The following is a 23886-nucleotide window of genomic DNA, read 5'->3' as shown; positions in this document are numbered from 1 at the left end:
AGAGTGGAAATCCATGATTTTTTTTTTAAAGACAAGTGTCTGAATATTCTGGGGAGAGCATGCTGATGCATAGCATGTCACCAATTAATGTAAAAAGAGACAGAATGCCTCTCCAATGGACACAGTGACAAAAGCTTATAATTAGAATGGTCATAAATAAAATGGCTTAGAAGAGTGCAAACATTTTTTTTACTTACTTTCTATTGTAATTGGATTTTAAAGGGTAACTTATTATATTTTCTTAGAAGGAATGATTCAGATATAGTACACCTTGGTGATCCTAGCCTTGAGTTAATGACCACTGGGCTATACAGGACTGCTAATAAATCTCCTTGCACCAATGCTATGCTACCATGGCAGGAAAAAAATTATGTTGGCATACTGATAGCATTGTGTTCTGGGGCTCAACCAGCAGAAGGGAGGGGGGAGGACTAAGTGGAGTTTGTGTTGTGATAGAAGAAAAGTGAAGGAAGGTAGAATACTATGTGCACTTATTGGTCAGTCTAATACTGCCTACAGTATAACATTATGGCATAAGCAAAAACATTCCCACTGAAGTCAATGGAGAGCACGATGACAGCCCCCTCCCCTGCTTTCCAACCTCACCGGTACAAGACAGACGAATAAACTCACCAGCTCTACAGGCAATGTTAGCATAGCAGCAGAAGTGAGAATACTTTGAACAAAGACTACAAAGTTGTCATCATGAGCCTTTTTTCTGTCTGTTTCCTCGGCTGTGAAGCACTATGATGCTTTTCTGTGCTCTTGCTGTTTTCCATCTAAGCTTATTGGTGCTAACAGGCCTTATGGAGGACACATCTATATCTTCCAGAAGCAGGACTCAACCCGCTTCTCTTTCCACTGCCCTTCTCCTTCCCATCAAACTAACAGCATGCTCACAGCCTACTGTGAACCTGCTGTCGTAGTGTGTAATGTATATTCTTCCTTCTCTAAATGTTTCCCACAATTCTTCCATGCAAATGGGCTAGTAGTCTCACACAGACATATTTTTAATTCATACATAGTGTATTTCAAATAGGTGGAACTATCGTGGGATTTGAACTCTTCTCCTAGGAGCCTACGGCCTTTGGTATAGTTTCCCTACTTGATCGTCTAGAGCAGGGGTGTCCAATCTTCCTGAACCAGTGGGCACCTTTGGAAAACTGACACAGCGTGGTAGTGCAACCTAGGGTTGCCAATCTCCAAGTAGGACCTGCCGATCTCTCAGAATTACAACTCATCTCCAGAGTAAAGAGATCAGTTCCCCTGGAGAAAATGGCAGGTCCGGAGGCGGGACTTGTTGGCATCACTTCCCTGCTGAGCTCCTTCTCCTCCTCAAACTATACTTTCCCCAGGCTCTGCCCCCAAATCTCCAACAATTTCCAGACCCAGAGTTGGCAACTCTAGTGAAACCACAAAATGACTGCCACAGGAGGTGGAGCTAACCCAAAAATGTCAGTGAGTGAGATTATGGATAACTCTACTGTTCAACAATTCAGGTAGTGCATAACTATTACATGCTCTTAGGGTTAACAGTTATATCAGGGCAGAATTTTTTGCTCTTCCTGCATGCAGATGATGTATTCTGAATGTTATTTTAAAATTTTAGAGTTTCAGAGAACAGGTAAAATACACATAAATATTTTCTCTTTCGAATATGTTATCTAGACAACACAATGAAATGTAAGGACATCTACAGAAATAATGGAAATTCAGGGTTAATCCATTACAAATAAAGGAAAGCATAAAGGGGCAGTCAGAACATGTCATCCTGGTGGCTCAGTAAAATGAAAACAAGAAACATTTTCAGCAAAATCTCTGCTGGTGTATCCAGACTTTTACTAACCTGGTACAAAGGAGTTATTTCCCCCCATTTTCTAAACTATTCAAGATTTTATTCAGCCGTTGCTTTTTAACCATCAGAGAATCCCCCTGATTCTACATGTGTTGAAAATGCCCTGTAATCTCAAATTTCTGGAGGCAATTCTCAATGAACTAGGAAAGGATGAGGGAAGCCGGTGCCAGCAAGTCTGTTCTTTGGCAACCCACATTGTTCTACATGTCAGCAAGAATTGCCCTCCAAAACATTTGAGGTTACAGGACAGTTCTGGCACATATAGGGAAGTCCTCTACCTGCACAATAACATTGTATAGGCATAACTATAAACCATGGTTTGTTACTAATGAACATGCTGGGGTATCCTTCAGCTTGTGCACTCCCTTTCTCTCTTCCTTTACATATAGCTGGCTAACAAAAGCCTTTTGGTTTTGTGAATAATCATAGTTCACTGCAATGTACAAACCATGGTTTATGTTATTCTAAAAAAATACAATTCCAGGCTCAGAGGGGGAAGTGTACAAGCCTGAAGATCACAGAAGCATATTAATGTAATGTCAAACTATGGTTTATCATTTTACCTGTGTGATAACTTAAATCTCCAGTGCCTGAGGGATACATCACCATTAACATGGAAGAGTTTTAAAGAGGTCATACACCAATGTGTTTGTTTTAAAGCAATATTTTTGATACACTATACTTCCAGATTTTCAGTCTTTTCCTCAAAAGATTTCTCCTTTTACATCCCTAAATCAGAATGCCAGACCATAAAATACCCCAGTAATGTATAACAGCTACAGATTTGGAAGCCTACCGCACATCCATTTACAAAGGAACATCTGATCTAGGTTTACAGCCATGTATCACACAAATATTGTGATTGTGTATACATGGTTGATACATTTTATTTGAATTAGTTGTTCAAAAATTCATGTTCATAAAGATGGCTAATATTTTAGAAGAGGTCACTTGTACCGGATATTATATCACAACATAATGGATGTATTCTATCTCACTTCAGGAATACAAAATAAAGATTTTTTTCCCAGCAGCAAATCCTAACTTTTGGTATGACTTGGATATCAAAATCATGTTACCAACTTCTGTTCTTTCAACGTTGCTAAAATTCAAAGTTGTTGATTAGGTGGTCCAAGTGTAATTTTGGATCGTCTAGTATGACCTTACAAATTGGACCTTATGAAACCAAATCATATGACTAACAGAACAGTCCTAAGTACAGTTACCCAAATCTTAATCAACTGATTTCCATGTGCTTAGACTGGAGTAACTCTGCATAGGATTATAGTGTATATCATTTTGTCACAAGTTCCTAGCAAGAAAAGGTATCACTGTTGTGTAAGTGCAATATTCCGTGGTCTGTCTATGTGCAGAAACACATTTTTGCCACAATTAAATTAGTTCACTAAGCTCTGGAAAACGTGAAGTAGGAGTTGTTATTGATTTGTATTATAGCATTATCTTTACTTTTATTTACTTGTATTTTGGTGGCATTCAGGATCTCCAATCAGGATCAGATCCTCATCATCATATGCAGTATTCCAACATATGGTGGGCTGGGCAGAAGTCCCTGTTGAGAAAACCATAACATCAAAGTTGCATTTAGAGGGACCAGACCTTCTTGGAAACTGAAGCCATTTTAAAAGTGGTAAATGCCACTTTTTATTCAGTGCCCCATGGTATCCTGGCAAAAAGAAACAAACAGTAGCTATGATACCACAGGTCTCATTTACTCCATAAAACCCATATAAAAAGCTGAGCCCACACATTAGATTTTGGTTCAAAACAAAAGCAAAAGGAACTAGTTACATTGCATACACAGCATATTGCTAGTGCCCTTAACACTAACCAATAAAAAATATTTCCTACCATGAAAGATGCCTGAGGCAAACTAAGCTACAGAAATAACAAATGGTCTAATACAGATGCACAACACAATATTTTATAGGCAAGATAGGGGGAAACTATCCCTGTCTTTCTATGCTCTCTGTTCAAGAACTACTATATTTCAGCAAAAGAGTAATTATTAATTTTATTCCTCATAGAATATCTCTTGGTAAATCCTTATATGCCCTGACCTAGATGGTCTAGGCTAGGCTGATCTTGTCAGATTTTGGTAGCTAAACATGGTTGGCCCTGGTTAGTACTTGGATGGAAAAACCATTGAGGAAGTTTAGGGTTGCTAAGCAGAAGCAGCCAATGGCAAAACAGCTCTGTGAGTCTCTTGCCTTGAAAACCCTACAAGGTCACCATAAGTCAGCTGCAACTTGACAGTGCTTTCAACCAACAAGACCTTGTATACACTTAAGACATTTACCAATAGAAAGTCTGTTCAGCTGATTAATGCATGTTAAGTACCTAAATGAAAACATGTGTTTTTTCTCCATATCCATCCCATGCAATTATACCCCCCCTACACACACACAAACCCACACACAACTTAAGCACTGCAGTTCAGTTCCTTAAGACTGAACTGATCCCTACGCAGGGGCCAACATTATACAACTTATCCTTTGCAATACAGTAAGAACACCAAATACAGGAAAAAAATCCTGCCATGTGCTCCTCCTTTCCTAAAACCCACTACTGAACACACAAACCAAAGGAGTCAAATTTCTCCATTTGAGAGAGTCCCTCAAAATGGAGTCTTATAAATTCATTGACCAATCAGGGACTCAAAGGGAAGCTTAAAGACAGCTTCATGCTCAATGAACTAATGTACTGGTTAGCTTAAAGCTTAAAGACAAGCTTCACGTTCAATGAACTAATGTACTGGTGGATGAGCCTGGTTTGGAGGGAGGGGGGAAGCCTGCCTCTGCAGGGAGAACCTGCTTGCTTGCAGTTAGGGCTGCCAGCCAGTGGTTGGCACCTGGCAGGAGACTAGGGGCCTTACATATTGGCCTTACATCTGTTTCTGAATTGTGGTGTTAAGTTTTTAACTTATCTACACGTGTTGCTCCTTTAAGATCAGAACTACATTGTTGTGATGTGGAAAGTAGCTTAACATCATACCGACACGCACAACCTGGCAAGTTCATAAATGGGATATAAAGAGCTTTGGATGAGGCTGCACTCTCATAGACATGCAGTTTGGGGTGCTCTTTACTGTTGCAGTGTACTAAGAATTCTGGACACAGAAACTCTCATACCCAACACATCAAAAAAACAACAAAAAAAACACCTCTGTGTTGTCAACGGGTTTTTGCCTCCTGATTTCAGAAAGCTTCTTGTTCAAACCACAGCTGAGGCCACTATTGGTGATGGCTTAGCACCTACAGGACGACATTAAGAATGAAAACTCAGAGAAACAGAACTGCATTTCTAGGACTGAAATACTGGGAAATACCACCAAATATATGTTACAAGGACCAGTGTAGATCTTTTAAAAGTTATTAAAACTATACACCGTTAGTAATCTCTAGTTGACAACTGTTTGCTTTAAGAAAATTAGCTTTTAGCACAGTCAAACTTCAACATCTGGTAAGTATCGCCACAAAGCAGGGCAGAGGTCAAGAGCAGGTCCCTTACTTCATCAATTAAAGGCATCGATGTGATTCTGAGGAGAAAATATAACCTGTGACTAAATTGGTACAATAGAAATGACTGAATACTTTGGTATAGTCAACGCCCTATACAAAAATGTTTAAGTGGATCCAAATTCCAGTTTCCCTTTTTTCTCCACCAGATGTTCATATTTAGCTTTCAGATTTTGGTAGCCATGCTTTATTTTCACAGCTGTACAATTGCTATATTTTGATATTATTCCTTGTGCTCACTTTCCTTTACCTATGAATGTTTATATGCATGTGTGTGTATATATATACATATATGTGTGTGTGTGTGTATATATATATCTCTGTGTGTATGTATATATATATATATATATAATACACAATCTGGAAGAATGATATTTTCAACTAAAGAAGTGCAGAATGCTCTTATTCATAATATTAGACTGACAGAAACTATGATTACTGGATTAGCTTGAATCTTAGTACCTTTACCGATTTCAGTTTCATTTGGATTTTTTTTGTCCAATTAATCAAAAATGAGAAAAGGTTTGACAACTTTAAGCAGCTTTTACTTGGGTAAAGAAGTAAGGTCAGTGTAGCATCCTCTGAGGTTTGATGTGTTGGATTAAGTTTACCTATCCAGTTAGCACACAACAGAATCCGGCAGCTTCAGCAACATTTTTTTTTATTGCTTCACACATGCTTGAAACAATAACCTACACACTAGGGTTGCCAACCTCCAGGTTCTAGCTGGAGATCTCTTGCTATTACAACTGATCTCCAGCCAATAGAGATCAGTTCGCCTGGAGAAAATGGCCGCTTTGGCAATTGGACTCTACGGCATTGAAGTCCCTCCCCAAACCCTGCCCTCCTCAGGCTCCGCCCCAAAAACCTCCCGCCGGTGGCAAAGAGGGACCTGGCAACCCTACTAGACACACAGAACTAGAATTAAGTGAGGCCCCTCCCATAAAGGCCTCGATGGGAGAAACAGAAACTAGTTTGTAAGGGCTCACTTAAAGGCATACAAATACATACACACATATATATCACATCCTCCTTCAAGCTAATCCTGTCTTATCAATTAACTGTCAAATTATTAAAATCATTTCAGAACAGGGAGTCAGAGGTCCCTAGCACTTGACACACTGTTGAAGATTAGTCTTACCACTATCCCATAATCTAGTACTTCAATTTGGTGGGCAACCTCACCTCAGGCCCTGTGCTTAGCTTGTAGTCATTGCTCCAATTGTACTGGTGTGCAGTCATTGCTCCAATGAACAGAGCATTCATATCTCTAGCAAGATGAGAGGGCGTGTGTTGTGTATTGCACATTTTTGCAAAATGATTTCTTCCTGCACACTTATAGTAAGTTTCTCCAAAAAATGGGCATTTCCTTGATCTTTGGACATGCTCACCATCTTTTGCAAGAATTGCCTTTTGCAGTTGCAAAGCCCTCTGCTGAAGAGGAGTGCCTTAGAGGCTTTCTTTCATTGAGGGGGTATCTGTGCTGAACTGCTAGAATTCTGGGTTGCAGATCCTGGGTTGCAGATTCTTGAGCCCTGGTAAGGACTCTGCAAATATTAACTGCTTGAGCCAGAATTAAATTGAGATTTTCCAGGAGTTGTTCCTTGACCTTGCTATCTGAAATGCTGAAGACAATCTTGCCTCTTAACATCAAGTCTGTGGAAGCCCCAAATTCAGTGCTGAGATTTCTCCCTGAGCATGGTAACAAAGGAGTCTATGTCTGCTGTCTCATCATAAGGATGTTGCCAGAACTGAAACAGTTGAAAACTGGGTTGTTTTCTGGGTTCATAATAGTTTATGAATGCAGCAAGGGCTTCTGCTAGTGACTTGCTTGCAGGGTCTGCATAGATATCAGCCAATTTGTTATATATTCCCAATGTCTTGTCTCCTATGCCGTGCAAAATTACGGCAATTTTATAACCCTCTGACTCATCCTCAGCTTTTGTAATTTGTAGGTACAGTTTCTGCTCCCATTTTCTCCAGTTTTCTCCTAAATTTCCAGTTAAGCTTAGCTAAAAGGGAGGGGGGCTTAAACTTTTCCATTCTTTCTGTCCAATGCAGGATTCCCAACCAGAAAGCCCTTTTGCAAACTCCAACTTCTGACATAGGGTTGCCAACTGCCAGGTAGTAGCAGGAGATTTCCTGCTAATACAACTGATCTCCAGCTGATAGCGATCAGTTCACCTGGAGAAAAATGGCTGCTTTGGCAATTGGCGTCTATGGCACTGAAGTCCCTCCCCTCCCCAAACCACATCCTCATCAGGCTCCACCCCAAAAATATCCCGCCGGTGGCGAAGAGGGACCTGGCAACCCTATTCTGACACCATGTAGTATCCTCTGGGGTTTGGTGTGTGGGATTACGTTTACCTATCCTGTTAGTACATAGGAGATTCCGGCAGCTTCAGCAACAAGCTTCTTTATTGCTTCACACACAATTGGAGCTACAATCCACACAGAACTAGAAATAAGTGTGGCCCCTCTTATACAGGCCTTGATGTGGGAAATGGAAACTAGTTTGTGAGGGTTCACTTAAAGCAGGGGTGGGGAACCTTTTTCCCGCCAAGGGCCATTTGGATATTTATAACATCAGTTCTTGTAGGTTATCCGTGTGTGACCGTGGTCTTGGTATTTTCTTTCCTGACGTTTCGCCAGCAGCTGTGGCATCTTCAGAGGAGTAACACTGAAGGACAGTGTCTCTCTCACACAGCCCAGATAACCTACAAGAACCGATGAACTCTGACCGTGAAAAGCCTTCGGCAATATTTATAACATCATTCGCGCGCCATACAAAATTATCAATTTAAAAATTAGCCAACCAAGGCCCAAGCAGGCAGCTGCCCCAGATGACCCCCCCCCGCAGGGCAAGCAGGCAGGCATCCAACCAGTGGCGCACTCGCCCTCCTGGTAGCACAGGATGGTCTGTTGCACCAGCCGGGTACCAACAGCCCATCCGCCTTGAAGAGAGGCTATTCCTGTCCGGGGGAGGGGGCGGGTCACCAGTCTTAGATCCTTCTGAGCTAGAGATCTGCCAGGACCCACCAAGGGCCAGACCAAATGAATTCGCGGGCCTGAAACGGCCCCGGGGCCTGAAGTTCCCCACCCCTGACTTAAAGGTATACACATAAATACATCACAGTCAGAGGCAGCTGTGTCTCCATAGTTCTCAGTGTTTCAACTCTGACAATAACATGGTGTGTAATATTGTGCTAAAAGGTATTAATAGTTGTAAGTTGCCCCACCTGGCTGGTCGTCGCACCGAGGTCCGTGGGGGCAGCCGGGGTTGTTGGCTGTGGGGCCTCCTTGGCCTCAGACCATTCAGAGGGGGGATCGGAACTCTCTTCCCCCTTGGATGAAGCCAGCGTCTCAGCCCTGCAGTACCCATTGTATGGGCGACACTGCTTCTCTCCTCCCTGGCCTCTGTCTCACAGCCACCTTTTATAGGGTTCCGGCCCTTGCTCCACCCCTTTCCCCCCTTTAGACTCCGCCCCCGAACCCATATAAGGGTGAGAGAGGCTTTCGTCAGACCTCTCCGCCCTCCACACCCGGTTGCTCCGGCCCCGCCCCGGGCACGCCCGCCTGCTACTCAGCTGGCCTTCGGAGCTTTGAATGAGCAGCGGCAAGACGCTGCGCGCTAGCTGGTTCCCTTCCGGCTCCTGGAGGGCTTCGTGTTCGCCGGCCGCCGGGCGGGCTGTCTTCCGGGGTTCTGCTTCTTTCCCCACTGAACACCCTGCTAAGGAAAGATAGGGGGTAGGTAGTAACCCTGTCTGTCCCAGGGGCCGTCGTCCCATTTCCCCTGCCAGCCTTGTTGCTGCGGAAGGGTTTGGGGTGGACTCTCCTCCCTCCCTCTTGGCCCCGTCCCCTCCCCTGTTGGGGTGCGCACCGCCAGTTGCATGGGAGCGGGAGAGTCCGAGGCGGCCTTTAGAGGCCCGGACTTGGGACAATAGTAGAATGTTTCAGCAGGGAGTTTTTCAGAAAACCAGATTTATAAATTAGTATTCATTAGACCAGGATCGGTGGGAGAAGAATAATACAATTTGTTTAGAGATATGTGGACATAGTTTGCTAATGAGCATAGGTCTGAGGTTAACTTTTATCAGACATAACATGGTTACTCAATCAGAGAAAGTGCTGGTAAGTAATTTGGTTTCTTTGGTGAAATTCCACTGTTAGGTCATATGGTTTTGCCTCACTCTGATACAATCTAATAATTTATCATTATTTCTTCAGCGGCTTGATTTTTGTATGTGTTAGCAATTTGCTTAGTTGTTGATTTAATTTAAGCAGGGATTGCTTAACCAAATCAAATCTTTACATCTTTATATACTGACTTCAGTATATGGCAAAATAAACTGCTCATTATTAGATAGTTTAGATATGTCCAGACAGGGAAGAGACGCAAACTTACGACAGAAAGAAAATACGAACCCACAACAAAATAGACTACTTTGTTCATTACTTGTTTCTTTTTTTCTAGTAGAAACTTAACAATACTGGAGGGGGGCCTCGAACAACTCCTTAATGCTGAATACTTCAATATTATTAACTCCAGTAAAATTTCAATTTTAAGCCATATTACAGATCTCCAGTTTGGGCTATAAATTCAGGTATTCCCAATTTCCCAGCGCCCAAAAACTGTGCAAGCCCCACAGGCCGGGGAAAAAGGGGCCTTCCTGTGCTGTAATGGCTGAGGAGGCCGCCTAACGGCGGCCCCAGCCAGCACCGGGACACTCCGGAAATGCCTCCTGGGACTTCTGCTGGGCCCGGTGCTGGGGCCACAAACGGTGGCATGTTCCGCCCCGAAGCCGGCGCTGTGGGCCCTTGCCCTAGCATAGGCCTTTGCCAGCCTCCAAAGGCCTTTGGTGTGGGCCGCCAACGCATCTCAGGAATGAGCTGTAAATATGATCCACAAGACAGCTAATAAGTAAGCCTACTCAAGTCCTGAAAGCTTACAGCAAGGGTGCCCAACATGGTGCCTGTAGACCCCAAGCCATCCTCTGTCACCTTTCATGGCACTCACCAAAATGTTCTTAGAAAGTAGGGGGGGGCAGCGGTGGGAGCTTTTGCTCAGCAGAGCTTCTGATTGGCCACTGGAGATATGATTTGCCGTGCAGATTTTTAAAACATTGCTTTGGCTGCCACCACAGCACAAGAATCTTCACTGTGTGACAGATGGTAAGGTGTGTGTATACAAAGAAATATACATTTATTTTAAAAGGCACCCTATTACGCAGAGTTTTTTCCTGAAACGTTGAAGAGTTATGCATAACCTCACTCCCTTACAGAACCTTACTCCCCCACCACCTCCTGTGGCAGCTATGCGTGGTTGGCTCTGCTGCCTGTGGCAGCCATTTTGTGCTTGTGCAAAAATTCCATAAGGTGCTCACAGGCTAAAAAAGGTTGGGGTGTATGACATTTCAAAATGTTCGTAATGTGAACATTCAGTGTTCATATTATATGAATCAAACAGCTTTGGACTTGCCCTTTACAGATAAAGAATATACGATTAAATTCACTATATATTATTGTATATTTAGGGATATATTCCATCAGAAAGTCTACTGGGGGAGCAGCAGAAATGGGTGGATTTAAAAACCATTTATTCTTACAATGTGAAAAATGAACAGATCCATAGATTACGCTGAATGTATACAGAAGTCCATGGGCAACTGTTTAGGATTTCACTATTTAAGTGCTATCCTAAGGTGGTCTACTCAAAATCCTACTCAGGTGAACTCAGTGGGGTTTAATTCCAGGAAAGTGTCTTAGAAGTGCACTGTAGGTTGCTTACTGCAAAAACAATGAATTTCTTGCTGCATGAACTTTTGTAGGCAACATCCTGAATCTAATGATGTTCTGTGAAAGCTAATACCACTAGATATGTGTACATCTCTAAGGGACCATGACTCATTTTTGGTTAAGAAATATGGAGAAATAAAATGAAAATCTCAAATACACAGCTACTGATAAAGTTCAGAAAATTGTGAAAAAGCAAGAATATGCAAAATTGTGAGGTAGAGGAAAATGCCTCACAACTTTATATATCTTTATGTACAACTCTATATACTGGAACTTCTTGATCTTAGCCCACTTTTTAACCTGTGAGTCTGTAAACAAAGAGGAGAAATTCAGGGGAACCAATCAGACTAGCAAAGAATCTCTTGAATGACAACAGTTGAGCTACATATTAAGTCATATGATGAGGCATGACCCCAGTAAAAGCTTCCAGGTCAGGCTGCCCTTGCTGCACACCTACCTTGATTTTCCTTCCCTTTCCTCTGTCTCACTTTGTTTCATTTCTGCCGATGTCTGTCTTGTCTTTGCACTCAGCCTTATATTGGTCCCCAATCCTGCCCTATGACTTGGTAAGAGCCTAAGATTAAGCACAACATGCAAGTTCTGTTGACACTTTGAGTAAGCATCCCTTTCTAAATCATGGTTCTAATGTTAAAGTACTTTATTAAGATCTGTAAGAATCTTCATCAAAACAATTTTCTCCTATATGAAAACACAGCAAACCTGGTTAATAACACACATGGTGCTGTTTAAACTGTGTTAGTATTCAATATGGTGCTGTTGCACCTCTGTTAATTAACCTTCCCAGCACCTTTATCTAGGTGAACATGCAGTTGAATCTTCGCATTTTTTTATTAGGAATTTGATCCTTGTATGACACTACGTTGGTGTCAATGAAAATTTCAAACAATGGAAGGTGTTTAATATGCCATGTTATTCTAAACAGTGATCTCCTTTTAGTATTGTGTTTTGCACTTGTTGGGTTCATAATATCACCATGAGATAATGTTAAGTGATCATACTTTTCTTTTTGCAGATGCAAATTGTTGCTAAAAGCTTATGAAAAAAGATCTTCAGTGAGATGATTAAGAAAACATTGATGACTAGCTAGTCTTTTAAGAACCTGTTATCTTTCAGCATAGTATCTTGGCAGTATTTAAATCATTCTAAAAATGTTCCAGTCAATAAACAAGGATATACTCAATATTTATTAGATTTTTTAAAAAAATGGGTATCAAACTAAGATAATTCTACACCATATACAAACATGATACTTGAGATGAATATAATTCAATATGTTTTGATTACTAAACAATAGGATATTTTGACATCCTTCTCTTCTAGTCAGGAGCAAGCAATGCCCTCCAGTGATTAAAATATTGCCCGAGGCACCCTTCAATGAAGACACGACACAACAGCTTGGGTTTAACTAGTTTATTTAATTTTTTAAACTGATCTGCATCATAATTAAATATGCTAACATATTTAAATGGGCGGGCTCTGCTAGGCCACCTGCTTATGGCTGCCTTTTCTGGCAGACCCATCCTAAATCCAAATACAACCAGCTTTGCTTATCATCTCCTGTGCACAATGTGCTGAGGGGTGCCCAGCCCCTCACCTGATGCTCCACACAGCCACCACCAGGTTCGGAAAGATATTACTCAGCACCAAGGGCTGCTCCTTCCCAGATGCACCCCATCACACAGCCAGTGATGTCCTTTTCCAGACACGCCCCTCTACGACCTCGGATTTCTCAGGGTGCTTGCTAATCATCCCTACCTCGAGGGAGAAGAGGCTTAAATATAGCTTGGACAGCCAGGTCCCCCTATTGCTTGCTACTTTTTAAAATCACCCAATGGGTTTTTGTGCCTTCTTTGAATCCCACTGGGATGGGGCAAACTGCTCCCCGGCTTTAATGCCATGAGTTCTATGTTCCATGCCACTTAGAAACCAGAAATGTGGTATTCCAATAATGTAAATCTCAACCAGACAAGACGAAGATCACATTTTTTTAAATCTATCCATAACATGCAAATTATAGGCTCATAGAGCCTCAATTTGCTTCCTTTGTGAAAACTGCTTCAAAGTTGTGTAAGGAAGGGCGAGGGATTTTTTTTTTTTAATTACATTAGTTTATTGAGGCACTATGTGTTATTACAACACAAAAGCAGAATAAAATCCATACATTAAAAAACAAATAAATGGTAAAAGGTCAGAGAATTGGGAGGGGGGTGTTGGAGTGGTTACATAAAAATAGCATGAAAAACATTAATGGAAATTATTAGGACAGGAAAAACTTAAACTTCTACTCAGGCCACATGACCAGTAAGACAAGGATAGAAAAGATAGCTAAAAAGGAAGGGAGTGGGATTTAACCCCTCACTCCCCACTTGGTTATGTCATGCAAAACTGGCTCCCCTGTCCCTTAAAACACACATTTTCTTTAAAATACCAACAGAGCAGTAAGCCTAGTTTCAAATAGTGAAGCTGAGGATGAAGAATTAAGCCCTTTCTGACACAGCCAGAGGCAAACTGGGACTGCACAAACATGCAATTTGTATTTTATGGATGGAACAAGACATCTTCTTCACCTTGAAGCCTCACTAAAAAGGGGATAAAGGTCGACCATACATTGCAGGAAATTAGCAGTCACTAAGCCCAAAACATAGTGATTAATATGAAAGTTTGAACATTGGTTAGTTTACATATATTGCTATTTTTATTCATACTTTTCATTTATCTAGTATTTTAACGTGTTGAAAAAGTTAAACATACATTATCTTGTAATGTTTACCGACTACCCTTTTAGGCAGGACAATATTATTTCAGGAGGAGAAAAGATGTTGTAAGCGCATACTGAGCCAGACCATTGACATATCATGTTCAGAGACATCTGCTCTAGCTGGCAGCACCTCTACAAAGTCTCAGGCAGGTCTTTCACATCACTGACTCCGTCCTTTTAACTGTAGGTGCCAGGGAGCTTCTGCATACCAAGCAGGTGTTCTACTAATGAACAACAGCACCTCCTCTCAAGCTGAATTTATAGGTCGCTCTTCTAGAACTACACTTCATTAGTTCTCATTATACTAGTCAACCAGTCAAAACTCAAGACATGCTCTTTAAGTCTTAATAGAAGGCAGTATTCCAGTTTAGAGGATGACTTTCATATGGGAGATGAAATATACTGGACATGGGAATACTATTGGCCCTTCACACACTTGAACTAGCCTTCACTGGATGAGGTGGGATTTCTAGGGCAAGCTGTATTTATATAAATATGTATATATACACTGTTTATGGATGTTATGGGAAGGATGGAAAACACATGGTATTGACTATAGCTGCGTGATTTGCCTTCCTCCTTCTCTCCCCCCAAAACCCATGGCCAACTAGGCTTTCATTAAATTAAGACACAATGACAAATATAAAAACGCCCAGCAGACAGAAACATTAAACATTATAGAAGGTTTCTACTGCACAAAAATGGATTTGAGCAGGTATTGAAAATGTACTGAAAGCACTTTCTAATGAGCGTCATTCATTCCTCTTTCCCACGCAGCAGGACTTATAATGGCACTGGCAACTGGTATCTCATTGTGAACCTGGGGAAGCACATACTTCATAGATGTGTTAATTTAGGTGAATCATAAAATGCAGACAAAGACTGACAAAGCTTCAGACTGTACTTGTAACTAGCAAAATGGCATAACGGAGTCTTCATTCAGTGTCTAGAATTCAGACATACAATAATGATGCAAACAGAATATTAAAGAAAACATGAATGATCTATGAGTCGAAACAGAATATTAAAGATACCATTGTGACTGCTATAAAGGAAGCTCTGAAGAATTCATTGGAAAAAACCAACGACAGCCGTCCTCCAAAGGTAAACTACACAGAATTATGATGACTTTACTTGCAAATAACCAATACCCTAAATAATATGCCATCCCCCACTCAAACAAGTACTCTACATGGTAATTAGTAAGAAAAATAAGTAAAATTATCAATAAACAAGTTATTACTCCTTGATATAAGAAATATATTTATTATACCAGGTATTAACAATCTGGTTAACAATAATTTTCTATTCCCTCTCCCCCTCTGCCTCTCCTTGGCAGTGCTTAAAGCCTCTACCATTTCCTTCTTTTCCACCCATCTACCTACTTTCTTCTATTTCTCTCTCTAGCAAAAAGGTCCTCTGTCCTGCATTTTTCTGCTCCCTTCCCCCATCTTTAGCTCTTCCCCTCTAGCTTTACCTTACCCCCAATCTTTCACCATTTTCAGGCTGTCTCTTTCCTCCCCTCCCATGTACTGACACTAATTAAGGCTTGGAATCCCCAGCATGTTGGCTGTGGGTTGCCTGGCAAAATAGCTCCCAGGATCTCACAATGTAATCTCATGAGATCCCAGTGGCATACTACTCTTGAAGAAGCAGACAAAGCTTCTATGAGTTTTGGGTTTTTCTAACCCCCTTTTAAATATTTCATATTTTTTCTGCAAACATAGGGCTTTCTCCAGGTTTGTAGAAAAATAGTCCCTGTCTGCCCTGGACCTATGGTATGGATTCATTTATCCACATTCTATGGTCCAGTTCAAAAGTAGATATAACAAGTGGGAGACCTGCAAGGACTCGTTGAGGGGGGGGGGTCTCATCCTCCCACTGCTTCCTCTTTCCGCCCCTGAAATCCCCTATAGCCTACCCCCTTTTTATGGATCTTTATTACCTTTCCACCCACCAGCCAACTTACATTTATTTCACACATACACCCATCTTCAGTGCTCCCTCTTTCCCTACTCCTGGCAGCCTCTCCATGGGAAACATCTGGCTGAGTTGCTCAGTGCTGGCCAAATCTGGCTCATCGCATGGTGTGAAACCCATAAGGATTTCCCCGTGTGTTCCCCTCCCCACACTATTTCCTTTTTCCTTCCTCCTGGCAACTTTCATATCCTCACCTTCCCTGCTACTTTGTCTCCTTCCCACCCACCCACCCACCAACCTAGCTATCTTTTATCTACTCCCCATCTTCAAGCTGTTTGTATTATTTACTTCATTTACACCCTGCCTTTCTCCACAATGGGGACCCAAAGCAGCTCACTTTATCCTCAAAACAACCCTGCAAGGTATGTTAGGCTGAGCATGCATGACTGGCCCAAGGTCACCCAGAGAGCTTCCATGGCAGACTGAGGATTTGAACCTGGGTTTTTCAGATCCTACTCTAATCACTACACCCTACTTGCTTTCATGGGAATGAACTGTAGCAAGCAGCTAGGCCTGTAGCAAGCAGCTAGGCCTGAGTAAGTCTGAGTATTACAGATTGATCATGTTGAAAATTAGAAGCACAAAAACATAGAGCTGGAAGGGATCTCAAGGATCATCTAGTCCAACCCTTGCACAGGAAATTCACAACTACCTCCCCCACTCTCCCAGCAAACCCTGCTCTATGCCCAGTGGAAGGCAAAAAACCTTGAGGATCCCTGGCCAGTTTGGCCTGGAAGAAAATTCCTTCCTGGCCCCAAAGTGGTGATCAGCATTATCTTTGGCATATAACAAAGGGACATGAGAGCTGAGCAGTGACTTATCCCTTCCTGCCCTCCCTCTCATGATCTGCCTAAGTCCACAGAATCAGCCTTGCTGTCTGATGGCCATCTAACCTCTGCCTGAAAACCACCAAAGAAGTAGAGCCTACCACCTCCCAAGGAAGCCTGTTCCACTGAGGAACTGCTCGAACTGTCAGAAAGTTCTTCCTAATGTTCAGCCGAAAACTCTTCTGATTTAATTTCAACCCTTTGATTATGGTCCAACCTTCTGGGACAACAAGAAGCAACTCCATCTTCTTTACGATAGCCCTTCAAATACTTGAACATAGCTATCATATACCTCTCAGTTGTCTCGTCTTCAGGCTAAATTAGATCTACTGATGATGAAAAAGCTAAGGCTGACTTTGTCTCTACTGGCTTTATCTCAAGAACTAGTTTCTGCAATTAAAGACATCTCCCATAACAGCCACCATTGTCCATTAAGTCAAGTAAGGACATTTTAAAAATCATATTATCTAATAAAGGAAACATAGGTCACAGCAGCATTATAGAAAGTATTAAAACAACAAGAACAATAAATAGGATTTATTGAATCCTGATAAAACTCTAGTAAGGTTTTGGCAGGAGGGAGCAATTAAGGTACAAGCTAATCTACAGTACAACTATTGAGCCAGGGCTGTTTGCCTATCTCTTGCTCTGACTATTGGAGGACTTCTGAGAAGTTTACCTAGAATAGTGAAACATTCCTTGGAGGCATCTCAAATTGATTAATTTTAGAAAAGGTTCCACTCACAATCCCATTTCTAAAAAGCTTGGTGCGTTCATTCGTTTTAGAAATGTTGTATCAGGGATAAATCAATGTGTTAAGAATTGCCTGGTAATATTGTTGTGGGATTAATCTTACAAAATAGATCATCAGCACGATTACCTTTGGCAACCTATGTGCACAGAGTTCCACTCTGAGCATGAAAAGCCTTCTAATGCCAACATAGGAGAGCCATATATTGAATGATCTGCCACCATTCAATATTTAATCCTGCAATTGAAGCTACTAAAGGGATACGACGAAGTAACAAGATGAATGAATTGTGACCTCCAACTTACAAAATGACATCCTGGCCAATTTATCTTTTGGGCATGTAGTGTTTCCCATGGCTAATATTTCTATCACTTCTCCTGAGTTTGGGATTTGCAGATTTGATCAATGTCCCATTAGCAAAGTACCAAGTGACAGACTGGGAATCCATTGCTTATGATTGAACAATATGCTGGGTCAATTCAGCATACCTAGGGTCTAAAACAAAGGCCATTATGAAAAATCAATTTTACTTCCCACAACTGCATTTCTAAGATGCTTTTTCAAGGTGATTAAAAATAAAGTGTTAGTGAGTTTATAAAAATATAAGCATATGTATTGCATACAAGGGTTCACTAGGAAGTGGATATCTTTAGTTTACTTTTATATCTTACACATCTTGACATGATTTGATCCTAATATCAGTGTGCAATTAATGCAGTTACTATCAGTATGCAATTAATTATTCAGTGTACAATTCTTACAAACCTTGCCTTAGTATGGAAGATGATATGATCCTATTATGAGTGTGCCACTAATGATCTGTACTATATCTGTCCCCCTCTTGGACTTGTACGTTAACATGGTGAGGGGGTTTGTGTATGTGAGCAAATCTGAGAACAATAGCATTAGGAGGCTGAATTGGTAGCAGAGTCAACCAAGGTGGAATTGTCACAGCTAAGACACCAGACTAGGGCTGTCGATTCGGTTTGTCCCGAACCAGAAACCAGCTGAATTTCCCCCGATTTGGCGGTTTTTCGGTTCGGATTGAACCAAACTCAAAAAAGACGGGAAAACGGGGAGCCGAATTCGCAAGTTCGGGGTGTTCGCGAATAAATTCGGCAAATTCGGGCCCTTTAAACAGATCTGCACCTTCCAGCTGGAAGGCGCAGATCCGTTCCCCCCCTGTGCGCCTTCAGGGGGCTTCCCTGAAGGCCCAGGGGGGCTCTTTAAACAGATCTGCACCTCCCGGCTGGGAGGCGCAGATCTGTTCCCCCCCGCGCGCCTTCAGGGAAGCCCCATGAAGGCCCGCGGGGGGGGGCGAATTTTGACTTAATGCATTGACTTAATCAAGGAAACCACCATCTTCAGTTTGCAAGGTTGTGGAGGTCATTAATTCATAGGGTCACCATAAATCAGAAATCACTAGATGGCACTTAAGGTACACACACTATATCTGTGCTGAAATTGTACTAATTCCAACGTTTGAAAATTCTTAGGTATTTTCCATTGCAAAACCTGAAAATAACAGATAACATTTTAAGAGAATGAGAGGAATGCTAGTTGCAAAGTGATAAACTCAAAAAAATCAACAGAAAGGTTTAGTTTCAAGTAGATGATGGTGAACTACAGGTGCAGGGCAGTTCTGCACAATGCCGCCTTCATTAATTATTCCACTCAGTAAAGTACCCAGATTCTCTTGTCTCCCTGCCTTCAGAAGACAGAATGGGGAGATCCAGCTAGCAACAGGTCATTGACACAGTTCTAAGTACACCAATCTATATCAATGGGTTGACAGCTGGAATTGATCCAGATCAATAGAAGCGATCTCTGATACCTTGAACCTCGACTTAGCTAGCATTACCTAAGCTGAGCTGCATACACACCACTATGTCCATCTGATTTATGTAGCTAAGGAAGAAAACAGTTACACTGTCCTTTATGCAACATATACACATTTTCTGCATAGAGATTATATCTGTGCAGGGAAAACAAAGTATTAAGTGACTCTTCAGGCACTTTTTATGATAAATGTGTACTCATTGTTTTGTGTTAGCTCATGTGGGGCTCCAAGGGAAAGCTTCTTGATAGTTTAAAGAAAACTTTACAGCTTAATGTAAACTGGGGTGGGGGGAAGGAAATCCAAATGCTGATTTTCTTGCTCGCAATCATTACAGCAGCAAAAACCATACCTCCCCCCCAAAAAAAATTTCAGAGTGGTGACCCATCCCACCTACTCAATAGCTGCAAGTTAACTTGAACTGGCAGGTTAAGAAAGAGGTCATACAGAATGTGCTATAAAATTTTAAGTTTGCCAAACGGTTTTAGGATGGCAAATACGCAATACCATAAATGCAGCTGAGCAGTTGAAATGAGAAAAAAATAGTTTCTCCTTATGGTGTAGACAATTCCAGAACTAAATATAGCTACAAATAAAACAGCTCTGAAATATTTAATGTATTATGCTTGTGGCAATAAAGTCTTGCCAAGCATATGTATCAGAGAGAAGGAGGAAAAATGAGACCAAGCAGCGCTAGACAAAGGGACAGAGGGGAAAACTGCGCATGGCCTTTTATGCACGGATTGTTTCCATGGCAATCACCCCACCCCAACTACTTTAGAGCTTCATTTTCATTATGCACGTCTTTTCTAACCTTTAGAAGTCACTTCACTCTCTCCCCGCATTTTCCCTGTTTTCAGAATGCTGTTTCTGGTGGCATCCAGAAAATGCTGGCAAAAACGTGGGGAGAAAGCGAAGTGACTTCTAAAGGTTAGAAAAGACGTGCATAATGAAATGAACCCCTGAAGAAGTCAGGGGAGGGGTGATCACCATGGAAACAACCTGTGCATAAAAGGCCTATGTGTGGTGACAACATTTTAAAATGTCTCTGCTTTATCACAAAATGAATATCATGGAAAAGAACTGTCACTGCTGGCCTGCCTCTCTTCAGTGAAGAGAAACAGAAGACTCAATCAAAGTTCCCACCAGGCCTGTTGTGCCTTTCCTTGCAAGACTGTTTTTATTTTGGGAAAGGAAAATAGGGTGAGGAACTGGAATAGAGATTTTTGCGCAGAGAAAAGCGGAACCATTTCCACTGGGTCAATCAGTCCTGGCATTTAACAAAGATTGTGGTACTAATATTATGTGTGTGGGGTGTGTGTGTGTGTGTAATGATAAAGAAAGAACATTTCTGTTGTGGGTAAGGCATAGAAGTACTTTTAACAAGCACTGGGATAGGAATAAGGTCAGGATAAATAATTAAGAACAGATTGAGTCATCTGAGCTCACATTCTACTCACAAACACAGCAGAGTCCAATACATGATTTTTAACAAAGGGAGAGAATGTTGGGACTACAATGTATGTGAAAGATATGCCATTTGCCCTAAGCCTTAATTCTAAATAGTAGGTATGTAAGGGAAGAGGACAAAAGGATAAATTGTGGGCTTCAATAGTTTTGTTCACCTTTGTTCACATAGTCCAGAACTTCTGGTACTGAAAGCAAAATCTAGGATTTACCATGGTAAGCCCAAGCACAGATGCAGAATAGGTCACAATTTTCTCTATAGTTCAGGCAGGCTTTGTGGGGAGGAGAGGGATTGCGTAGGCTTGGAAGGAACTGAAAACCATAAACTTAAAAAAAAATGTACGGCTTGTTTCAGATTATTTTAATTTGTATTAGTACATTAGTACATAGTATAATATTCATTTCTTGTCAGCCACCCTGAGCCCAGTTTGCCATGGGAGGGCGGGGTACAAATAAAATTATTATTATTGTTGTTAACAACACCAGAACCAGGGAGGAGGGCCAATTACTGTTATTGGGGGGTATGCCAAACAAAACAAAAGTCTTTACCTTCAGGCGGAAGAGACTGATAGAGGGAGACAGACAAATCTCCCTGGGGAGGGAATTCCAAAGTGTTGGTGCCATGACCGAGAAAGCCCTTTCTCGGGTTGCCACCTGTCTAGCTTCAGATGGTGGGGCAACTACAGCAGGGCCTCCGAAGATGACCAGAGTGAGTAGGTAAGTTCATATTATGATTGACTGACAACCTCCATTTTTGGAGACTTGTACTGTACTTTCAGTGCTTGAGGTTTGGTGCTACAGCTGCTTTCAAGATCCAGGACTTGCTTGTAGTAATTTACAAAGTTTAAAAATTCTATGTTATTGAATTACACATGATTTGGTGAATCAGCGTAATGTATACAAACCAGCAGCTATAAAGGGTAGATTTAGCTGGCAACTTTCTGGTCCAACACAAGTAATGATTCACCTGATACGTTCTTGACAGCATTCAAAGAACTATCACCAGACAATTTTCTAGAAAGCTGGTATTCTTACTGAAGACTCACGTTACATTTATGCATAGAAATGCTCATACAAATAAGCAAAATTAAATAATTTCTTAAAGCTACACATGGCCTTTTAAAGTGCGTAGATTTTGACATTTAAAGCTACTTATATGTTACTTGAGCAGTGTGGGCTTTGCTTCCATATGGCTGAATCACGTACTTTTCAGGTGACAACTATATAAAGGAGCCCATGTGTTCTTATGTGCTGGCATGGGAACAAACAAAGCTATTCACCTGGTCCATGTAGTTCATCTTTGCAGTAGTTACCAGATGGTGTGCAATCCAGCCACACAAAAGAGCACCTCCATCTCTCCAGCAACGTATGGACTGGCCCTTAGAATATCTGCTTTCTGGTATTTTTATAGTAATATTTTATTTACAATTTGTTTGACATTCTTTGTGTCTGATCTTATGAACCACCTCTGGAACACAATAACAACTTATTAGCTGTTCTACAAACCCTTGCGCCAAGTGCTAGAGCAAGACTTTACACAAATGTCAGTACTCAATTGGGAGATCTTATATTACATTATAAAATGTAACAAATAAACAAGGTGCTTTACTGTCTGAATGCTTTTCATTTCCCCCAACATATGTTTCTTTGATTGAACCTGCTGGATAGAACCCAATAAAATGTTTGTAACTATGACAACAAACACCTCTAAGTAAGCACCTTTAAGAAAGAGTCCTAGAAAACGTACCTGAAAATGTGTCCAGTCTCGTTGAATCTGGTCTTTGGCTCAGTCAGGAGGGATGTGTGCTCCATGGACATTATTGTCTAAGGGACTATCACTGTCAGAGACAGATCACTGATGAAGGTTGAGCTTTGTGGTTCCTATTGACCTCTGCAGAGCTGGTGAGTCTACTAAGATTGGCAGCTCTTGAAGGTGTAAATTTCCAGACAGCTCTAGAGGATTAGACTGATTGGCCAAACTACTCTTCTGAAACCCCACATTGCTGACCAACCTATACGGAACACACCTCATGGAGTTGAAGAGAGCTACCTGTCAATTTGTTTCTGGGTTCATTTGGAAGTGTGGCCTAAACTGTCCTTCACCTGTTCTGGAACAAGAGTAATTAAAGGAACTGTCTGTTCCCATATGTGCCTGCTAAACATCTTCTAAGCCCCTGTTCAGTGTGCCTCTACTTTCTGAAGTAAGATTGTTTGACACAGATTGTTTATGCATGGGAGTTTTACCTGAGGTTTGTTGCTTGCTAGACCCACACTTTCCTGTTGGGAGTCTGTCTATGCACCAGCAGTCTCCAAGCTCTAATCAGGAAGTATTTGAATCCCCGCCCCCTTGAAATGCTGCTTCGTAATTGGCTGTACTGAGAGAAAAGTCTTCCCCCCAAACCCAACTGCCGCATAAAGAAGCATTTAAGAACAAAAAACAAAAAATGGAGCAATCTGAAAAGAAGGGGGGGCATCCAAGCCTTGGTTTTAAAAAGCCTTTTTTCTGCTCAGAAACAGCTTTGAGGAAACAGGAAGCATTTGAGTCCCTGCCTCTGGACATGCTGCTTTGTAACTGGCTGTTTGCAAAACTAAGCTTACGTGTCCCGCAATTTGCCTTATGCACAAGATTTCACCCAGACTGAGCTCAATGGAGAGGGAAGAATAGGATTAACAGGAACGGGAAGACCCAGGATTTGTGAAGGCAGGTAGTGAGGTTATCGCTAATGGACAGAAAACTCATGCATAACTCTGAGGAACAACCAAGACAGGGGTGAACATGAGTGAAAGTACCCATGCATAAACGACCATATAATCTTTTTTTGCTATGGAACTCTCTTCCCACATCTGTCCAGTTCTGGGTAAAAACATGTCTTTTTTAGCCAGATTACTGATGGATGATTTTTGACCTATCTTTCTAATCGTACTCTTCTTAAAATTTTTGCTGTGGCTTTAAATTACTGTTTGCACTGTCTAAACATATTTTATTACTGCTATGGTTTTAAAATTACATTTACTGGCTGCTGATTTTACTATTAATATTTAAAATATTGATTGATCT

The 23886-nt window shown here is 41.4% G+C and overlaps 1 protein-coding gene across 8 annotated transcripts in view; it reads right to left on the bottom strand.

Annotated features, from left to right (window-relative positions):
- The window catches only part of TENM3 (teneurin transmembrane protein 3), a 469013-nt gene that overhangs the window by 350641 nt on the left and 94486 nt on the right, over window positions 1-23886 (bottom strand). For 3 of the 8 annotated variants that reach the window (XM_056855868.1, XM_056855869.1, XM_056855871.1), the window contains exon 4: window positions 3333-3425. The exons of the other annotated variants lie outside the window; for them this stretch is intronic. In XM_056855868.1, the coding sequence (XP_056711846.1) occupies window positions 3333-3425 (93 nt within the window). The remainder of the gene's footprint in view (window positions 1-3332; window positions 3426-23886) is intronic. 8 annotated transcript variants of the gene reach the window in all.

Source organism: Euleptes europaea, chromosome 9 (assembly GCF_029931775.1).
Source record: "Euleptes europaea isolate rEulEur1 chromosome 9, rEulEur1.hap1, whole genome shotgun sequence".
Taxonomy (NCBI): Eukaryota; Metazoa; Chordata; class Lepidosauria; order Squamata; family Sphaerodactylidae; genus Euleptes; species Euleptes europaea.
The sequence above is the reverse complement of the archived record's forward strand: the minus strand, read 5'-3'. Positions and strand labels throughout refer to the sequence as shown.